Below are 9,672 nucleotides of genomic sequence, written 5' to 3'. Positions count from 1 at the left end.
AATCCCCTTTCAAATTCCCATCACAGTCACAACCCCCTTGCCAAATTCCCATCACAGTCACAATCCCCTTCCAAATTCCCATCAGTCACAATCCCCTTTCAAATTCCCATCACAGTCACAATCCCCTTCACAATCGCGATCCCAATCACCTTCCTCTTCCAAATTCCCATAACAGTCACAATCCCCTTTCAAATTCCCATCAAAGTCACAATCCCCTTCCAAATTCCCATCACAATCACAATCCCCTTCAAAATTCCCATCACAATCCCAATCCCCTTTCAAATTCCCATCACAGTCACAACCCCCTTGCCAAATTCCCATCACAGTCACAATCCCCTTCCAAATTCCACTCACAATCACAATCCCCTTTCAAATTCCCATCACTATCACAATCCCCTTCCAAATTCCACTCACAATCACAATCCCCTTTCAAATTCCCATCACTATCACAATCCCCTTCCAAATTCCCATCACTATCACAATCCCCTTTCAAATTCCACTCACAATCACAATCCCCTTTCAAATTCCCATCACTATCACAATCCCCTTCCAAATTCCCATCACTATCACAATCCCCTTCCAAATTCCCATCACTATCACTTTCCCTATCCTTATGGTCATCAGCTTCCGAATTTTTATTTCAAATCCAAATGCCAATCATCAAACGCAGCCATGTTTCTGTTAGACTACAGCTGCATGAAGCGTAAAAATGAAGAATTAACTATTATTCTCACATGGATATTGGTTTGTATGGTTTAATCAATCTGCTGGCAATCTATTTCTATTTCTAAATGATTTTCGTAAAGTAGCAATAAATATGTTCTATCAAGGATGGCAATCCAATTTAGAAAACAGTTCACGTTCTGATCTTTACAAAACGTTTAAAACTTTATTAGAGCCAGAAAAATATTTATTAGTTTTAACAAATAGTAACCTAAGAAATATATATATTAAATACAGACTTGGCTTGTCAAAGTTAATGATTAATTATGGTCGGAATATATCACTTGAAAGAATACAAAGAATTTTTCCACTATGTAGCTCTGCTTTAGAAGACGAAATACATTTTACCTTTGAATGTCCTCATTATGCAGAAATACGAACTAAATATATACCAGAACGTTTCTCATCTAAGTTGAGTAGAATAGGGTTTGTCTCTATTTTGGCATCGAATGATGCCGATGTAATATTTAGATTATCTCTATTTGTAAAACATGGAATGGACCTAAGAAATAACTTGTTGAATGGGATTTCAGATTTACCTTACTCTAAAAAGTCCTTCTGATTACCACCAATTGTTAAATGAATGTTATATTTTTATTTTTTCCACTGTCTCTACTAATTGGTATATTCTCAACCAGTGTATTTACGTAAACTTGCATATGGGCTGATGGCCTTTGATACAATAAAACACCTTTGACTTGACTATCCATGTTTGACCTGTTTTTCATGTTTTTCCAGCTGATGGGATGTGGGGTGCTTGCCCTGGGAATATGGCTGCAGTTCAACCGTGGCCCGTTCGTGTCCATGCTTCCTGCGTGTCACAGCTTCCTGAGTGCATCTGCACTGTGCATCACAGCCCCGCTATCATCCTGATCGTGGGGTTCCTCGGGTGCTGTGGAGCCTTCCTTGAAAACCAGTGCATGCTGATCGGGGTAAGTGTTTTATTGATCAGCTGAGAAAAATCATACAGATGTTTTACACTCCGCGTGCATTAATCGTTGTGTAAGTATACAAGTTCTAACATATTGGTTTCTGGTGGTTCTGTCCGCAATAACTTGTTGCTAAGTAGTCTAATATCAACCTGAGTTGCAGAGTAGAGTTAATTCCATGAAGCATGAAGTAGTCTAATTTAAAACAGAGTTATGTTACAGAAGCATAGCAGGGCACTATGATTGTGTCTGTATTTATAAAATCAATTTTTTCTATTATTCCTGCAAGCATCTGGCAGTTTTCATGCAGCAAATGGTTTGTTTTGGGGTATTTTGTGATTTTGATCCACTTTTATTTATAACTTATATTTACAGTATAATAGTTAATGTCACAAAAATGAAAATGATTTTCATGGCCAATAAAAATTACAGTAGGTGAAATTTTTAAACATAATTTAGACAGTACTTCATACAAGTATGCCAGCACATTCTATAACGTTCTGAATATACTGGTGTTCTGTAATAAAGTCGTGTTTGGTTCATTCATGTAATTATTACTGCCAAACGTACAGAGGCATCTATGGCAGCCATACTGCCAAGCCGGACTACTTGTAGCAGACGATAGTGTATCCCTACACTTGTCTTAGTGATAGAGGCGTCTAGGAATAGAGTGCTGTACTTTTATATGTTATTATATTATTACAAGGCCCAAGCAAGGTAAAGCAGGTTTTGCACATGAGTATATTACCCGAACTATCTGAGAGGCTGTCAGTTGGTTGGTGCACACACAATTACCGTACAGCATCTCATACCAGGAGAAAATAGGACAACAGTTTAAAGAAAGGGCAGACACTCCACACTTGGCAAGCCTGTGAGGTGTTTTTACAGGTTATGTGTCAGTTATCCCTGTGACTGGTCAAAGCCAAAATAGGCTTTGCCTTGTTTGTTGAGGCAAGGACAACAGACCAACAAGGCTTCAAACAGGGGTCTCTCTTGTGACCTTTGTGGTGGCAAAACCTTAACCTTTGATATATCTTTAATGCATTTCTTTTTGATGACATTTTACAAAAAGTTTTAAGATATTGTTTTCAAGAATCTTGCGGGCCTCAGGTCTTAAACTTTGTGTGAATGTAAGGCCCAGAAGGAGATACATATTTGTTCATGGTATCACTGTCATCATCAAGGCCCTAGAGATGTTGCAGACAGCTTTTTGCATCTATTGGTCCCCAACAACTGCCACCATAAGACATTGGTGGTTAGGTGCAAAGTCCTTGTATGCAGGTCGTCATACTCTGAAGGTTGGAATGTTGCTCATATCAATCACAAGATCATCTGGTTCAGACTCATTTATTTGTCATATAGTTGGAGTATTGCTGAGTTCGTTATTATCTCCTAAAGGGGGCTGCATGATGCTTTCGATGGAATTTTATCAAAGAATCCACCACTAGTCCTGTTACCAAATCTTGCCAGTTTCTAAACTTTCTCTAACATGTGTCTTGTTTCAGTATTTTGTTATGTTTCTGTCATCCTATTTCAGTATTTTGTGATGGTGCTGCTCATCTTTGCCCTGGAGATCACAGCTGGAACCCTGGGATTTGTCAAGAAGGCCGAGGTAACTCTTACTGGGTTATCTTCCTTAGATCAGCATCACTGTGAAGTACTTTTAGTACAACAATGTGGATGCTGGAATATGTCTTGAATGTCTTTTTCTTATCAAATTGTAATCATTTTAAGAGCTTGGATTCTTTTAATGCATGTTCGGAATGGTTTGAATAGGATAAACTGGGAGTGTTAAAATTATCAGCTAACCATGCCGGAGGCACTCAGTAGCCTCTCCTGGTAATAATCTTTAAGAATAACCCCAAAACATTAGTTTCTTTTGGTGATGTAATGATATGTGCCTTTGAGAGCGTGAAATCTTTAACATGAAATAACTTCAAACATGAAATAATATGTTCAGATTCTAACATTTGACAAACTTGTAACTGACTTCTCTTATTGAAGTAATAACTATTCACTTGAACAATGTATCAAACATCCACAGTAATACTAAACTAGTATTGAAACATAGACCTGTCTGTCAAAAATTGTCTTTCTCTATACCAGTTCCTGGCATATTTAAAGGATACCAATAGAACATTTACTTATAATGGAAATGTACACTGAGAAATACAATATACTTGTCTTAGAAAGAGAATAACTTTACATTATCTTCCGCAAAATGGTGATAAAGAATGCAAAATACTTTCAGAAATGTCACAAGCTTAAACAACAAAACTGAAAGAGTTATCTCCCTTATACTAGAAACCCTTGAAACAAACACTATTACATTGAACACTTGCAGGCTTAGGTAAACAAATTTCGACAGACAATTTTGCAAAAAAACAACGATCAACCAATTGCAAAACTGTTGAAGATCACTTTAAAACATATCTGAGTCATGAAATACTTGTAACATGGACAGAATTTCGATATGTCTGCTACATAGTTGGTCCCCCTAGTATTAGGATACATATTATATCGCAACCATAGTATTGAATATGTATCTTATTGCACCCCAAGTATTGGGATACGTATCTTATTGCACCCCTAGTATTGGGATATGTATCTTATTGCACCCCTAGTATTGGGATACATATCTTATTGCAACCCTAGTATTGGGATACATATCGTATTTCAACCATAGTATTGATATGCATATCTTATCACACCAATAGTATTGGGATACCACACGCTCTTGTTACATCCCTAAATGCTGTGTTACGATGTGGCAGGTGCAGATGATGATAAAGAAGGAGCTACTGGCCAGCATCCGCCATGACTACACCCCAGCCTTGCAGGACCCCAACACAGACGGCTGGATGGAGATCATCGACTCCCTACAGACTGACGTAGGTCACCAACACCATTTAAATGATTGCTTCTTCTCTGACATCACGTACTGATGATGTGGATTATTACGTGTGTATATACAGGCAGATGTGATATAGGTTGAATCTGATTGTGGATAACGACAACACGTTCCATTCTGAAATTTATCAATGCATTTTTCAAAATGTACACACTGGTAAACATAGTAAATGGATATTGGATCATGATTTAGCATATTGAAATGTTTTTGTTTTCTAGTTTGAAGGATTTTTATGTTTAATAGGGAGGAATATATTCAGATAGATTTGTAACACCCAGTGTTTGTTTCAAGGGCTGGTAGTAACACTGTGATACACATCATATCGCCCCTCCCATTGTTTCAAGGGCTGGTAGTAACACTGTGATACACATGACCTTCACGCCCATATATTAACCTCTGGTAGGTAAAAATGGGAATGCAGAGGGTATGCAATCCCCATTTTTCAGTCTATGTCAGTCTTCCTATGTATTGTATTCACAACATGAACAACTTTTGTAGGCAGTTTGTACCCATGATACTGTTTCATAATGCTGAATCTGTTGTCTCTTGCTAATGTTATTGATGACCACATGCCTCTTTGTCAACAGCTACAGTGTTGCGGAGTGGACAACTTCACGGACTGGTACCACATCAAGGCGTGGCCAGAGGCCATGCGAGTACCAGACTCGTGCTGTCTACATCCTGTAGAGTTCTGCGGGAAACTTGACAAGTCATTCTGGTTTGAGAGGGTAAGCTGCACCTTGATCAAAACGATTAGAGATTATCCTCCATGAATGATTGAATTTGTTAATTCCATTCTTGGACTTTCTACAGGGTCAAATAATCCATTATTTTGATTTGTGACATCTTTCCTTGGAAAGTGTAGAAAAATGTGGGATCCCTAATCTCCAGTGAACACTTCGTCTGTTGTTGTAATACTGTGACTGTGTTGGTTATAATAGGCAAGTTAACAAGTATAATGGAGTCTTGTCAATCCCGGTGACTGTTGATGACAAGTCTACATGCAACAGGAACCCATGAACATCCGGGGTGGAATTGGTCTTTAGCAACTCATCCTTGTAAGAGGCGACTAACAGGATCAGGTGGTCAGGCTCGCTGACTTCATTGACTCATGTCATCGTATCCCAGTTGCGTAGATCGATACTCATGCTGTTGGTCACTGGATTGTCTGGTGCAGACTCAACTATTTACAGACTGTGGCCATAGAGGTGGAATATTGCTGCGTGCAGCGTTAAACAACTATCAGTCAATCAATCAAAGGCGTGGGTCTTGGCTCATAATCACTGGTCCAGACTCGATTCTTGAGGCCTCATTTATATAGCTAGAATATTGCTGAGTGTGTTGTTTAACAACTTACACAAGAAAGAGAGACAAAGTGAGTAAGTTTAGTTTTTGCGCCGCACTCAGCAATATTCAGCTATATGGCGGCAGTCTGTAAATAATCGAGTCTAGACCAGACAATCCAGTGATCAACAGCATGAGCATCGATCAGCACAATTGGGAACCGATGACATGTGTCAACCAAGTCAGCGAGCCTGACCACCTGATCCTGTTAGTCGCCTCTTACGACAAACATGGGTTACTGAAGATCAATATTCTAACCCGGACCTTCACTGATAAAGAGAGACAGACAAACAATTTATGGTGAAATATGAACATTTCAACATTTTGGAAACAAATTACATGTAATCTGCTACTTCAGCACTGTGTGCCACCGAGCAGTATGCATGCTGACTAATAGCTAGATAGCGTGGAGGTTAATGCACAAAGACCATTCTGCTGAGGAATCATTAAGTGTTGAATTATAGTTCATGGTATAGTGTGTCTTGGCATTGATTGTTTGACTCCAGTATAGCTGCTCACCATATTGTGTGGTTGTTCACCATATTGTGTGGCTGTTCACCATATTGTGTAGCTGCTCACCATATTGTGTGGTTGTTCACCATATTGTGTGGCTGTTCACCATATTGTGTGGCTGTTCACCATATTGTGTGGCTGTTCACCATATTGTGTGGTTGTTCACCACATTGTGTGGTTGTTCACCACATTGTGTGGTTGTTCACCACATTGTGTGGTTGTTCACCTTATTGTGCGGCTGTTCACCATATTGTGCGGCTGTTCACCATATTGTGTGGTTGTTCACCATATTGTGTGGTTGTTCACCATATTGTGTGGCTGTTCACCATATTGTGTGGCTGTTCACCATATTGTGTGGTTGTTCACCATATTGTGTGGTTGTTCACCATATTGTGTGTTTGTTCACCATATTGTGTGGCTGTTCACCATATTGTGAGGTTGTTCACCATATTGTGTTTGTTCACCATATTGTGTGGTTGTTCACCATATTGTGTGGCTGTTCACCATATTGTGTGGTTGTTCACCATATTGTGTGGTTGTTCACCACATTGTGTGGTTGTTCACCACATTGTGTGGTTGTTCACCACATTGTGTGGTTGTTCACCTTATTGTGCGGCTGTTCACCATATTGTGCGGCTGTTCACCATATTGTGTGGTTGTTCACCATATTGTGTGGTTGTTCACCATATTGTGTGGTTGTTCACCATATTGTGTGGCTGTTCACCATATTGTGTGGCTGTTCACCATATTGTGTGGTTGTTCACCATATTGTGTGTTTGTTCACCATATTGTGTGGCTGTTCACCATATTGTGAGGTTGTTCACCATATTGTGTTTGTTCACCATATTGTGTGGTTGTTCACCATATTGTGTGTTTGTTCACCATATTGTGTGGTTGTTCACCATATTGTGTGGCTGTTCACCATATTGTGTGGCTGTTCACAATATTGTGTGGTTGTTCACCATATTGTGTGGCTGTTCACCATATTGTGTGGTTGTTCACCATATTGTGTAGCTGTTCACCATATTGTGTGGTTGTTCACCATATTGTGTGGCTGTTCACCATATTGTGTGGTTGTTCACCATATTGTGTGGCTGTTCACCTTATTGTGTGGCTGTTCACCATATTGTGTGGTTGTTCACCATATTGTGTAGCTGTTCACCATATTGTGTGGTTGTTCACCATATTGTGTGGCTGTTCACCATATTGTGTGGTTGTTCACCATATTGTGTGGCTGTTCACCATATTGTGTGGCTGTTCACCATATTGTGTAGCTGTTGTGGGGATGATCATGCAACTTCTGTGCCTGTTTCAGGGCTGTCTCGGAGAGATCGAGTACTGGTTTGTACGAAACATGTACATACTGGGAGTGGTCGGAATTACAGTGGGCGTCATACAGGTAAACTTGTATGTCTGAAAACCAAGTTCTATGGATAGTCAACTTCTTTATTGCAATGAGTGCGACGTTTCGGTGTCGGTACTAACACTGTTATCAAGCAAGTGATGATAACGGTGTTAGTACCTACACTGAAACGTCGCACTAATTGCAATAAAGAAGTTGACTATCCATAAAACTTGGTTTTCCTTCATCTATACAACTTCTTAAATTCCTCTCAAAGAAGAAACTTATATGTCCCCCAAATTTAAGATGTGCAGAAAGTGTATTGGTAGCAACAGACGGGGGTCCAGGACTTTTACACCCTGTTCTACAATGTGGTCCAACTGTAGAGGTCATCGTAAATCTTTCTTAATGTAATGGGGATCACAATACATTGCAGCACTTCAAACATTTTCTTTTGGAAAGACAATGTCTTGACTATAAAGGAAAATAATAAGTTTCAAACAACTCTGTTACAGTGTACTTTTAACCAAAGGACTCACTTTCATGTCAACAAGTATGACTAGAGTATGCTGTGATGACCATGAACACTGTTGAACTCAAATGCATTTGTTATTTCCACAGATTCTGGCAATGGTTGCCGCTGTCGTTTTATTCTGTTATCTTCGAAGTAAGAAGTTTATGCTGTAACCTCGGAGACTATTTCATAAAAAGTGCATTTACCATGAAAAAGAGACTTCCGTGTTCATCAACGCGCCAAAGATTCCTTTCCCCGATTGCCTGATTGTACCTCAGACAACCACCCACCATGAATTTTCTTCAGCAACGATCTGTAGATTGGGAGAGTTACCTCCCTTTTGCTCATGGAATACTGCAAGTCAGGAAATTAATGTGTCACCAAATTAATTCATGTTTCAACACCAATGGAGCCAGCATGAGAGTAATTGAACAATATCATTTACTTTCTTTATGAATGAAACTTTCCCTGCTTGGGATTGATCAGTTCAACTGACAAAAATAGTGAATAGGCCAAATGGTTTTTTAAATGCGTTATGTATTCTCCACAACTATTGTTACTTGATTTGACATTTTCGTAAGTGTGTTGTGATCATGACATGACTTCACAATTGAATATGTCCAGACAGTAGCTCATCACCTTATATTAATCAAAGGACACTCACATTTTTCACGTTAATTTCTTGATTTACTGTATATAATCCAAATTAAGAACATTATTTTGGAAGGTATTTCTTTCAAAACACCTTTTACCTTCATATATTCAGAACAAGACTTTTTAGTCTAATAGTTTTTACACCATGTGTATCATATTTACTGTTAATGCGCCCATATTTTAAATGGTTGCAGAAATTTTAATTTATGGTTGAGCCAAAATTTACCCCATCATAGTCTTCAGAAGAGATGTGTGTGTGTGTGAGTCATTGTCAGAATGTTCTATGTGGTTGTGTTGTGGGAGATTGTATCAGGACACCGTGTAGTTCCATCTCTGGATATGCTCAAGCATAATGTCTGGTAGATACATGTACTGAATATTATATGTCATCAGCTGCCCCTTGTATATACATATTGAGATATTATAATAACCGTGTTCCATGTGTCAAATGTCTACAGAGTTAAACTTCAAAAGGTGTTCTCAATACACAAAATGTTTACAAAATGTTTACCAACTAACCTTTGTCATTTTTCTAAACAATCTGCTCCTGATATTACTCTAGAGTCTGCTATTTAAACCTAGTCAATACATTTGTTGGTTGTCTTTGCTGCAGACAAACGAGTAGAAAATCTACTGACTAACATCAGCACTACATTTCACACTATATGACACCTTTTTCACAATTGTGGGATTTTAATTTGTTTCTAGTTGAATTTGTAAGCTGATATAGTCATTTATATTT

At 38.7% G+C, this 9,672-nt stretch overlaps 1 protein-coding gene across 1 annotated transcript; it reads left to right on the top strand.

Annotated features, from left to right (window-relative positions):
- Nucleotides 1-672: 672 nt before the first annotated feature.
- Nucleotides 673-8,484, top strand: LOC124271478 (tetraspanin-4-like). Its single transcript, XM_046706632.1, is given in 8 exon segments — nucleotides 673-744; nucleotides 1,462-1,579; nucleotides 1,582-1,655; nucleotides 3,190-3,264; nucleotides 4,427-4,543; nucleotides 5,151-5,291; nucleotides 7,736-7,819; nucleotides 8,384-8,484. Coding segments are annotated over 8 exon segments (747 nt in total). The 3' UTR covers nucleotides 8,450-8,484.
- Nucleotides 8,485-9,672: the final 1,188 nt, after the last annotated feature.

Source organism: Haliotis rubra, unplaced genomic scaffold, assembly GCF_003918875.1.
Source record: "Haliotis rubra isolate DU_JTF1 unplaced genomic scaffold, ASM391887v1 Scf1602, whole genome shotgun sequence".
NCBI lineage: Eukaryota > Metazoa > Mollusca > Gastropoda > Lepetellida > Haliotidae > Haliotis > Haliotis rubra.
The sequence above is the reverse complement of the archived record's forward strand: the minus strand, read 5'-3'. Positions and strand labels throughout refer to the sequence as shown.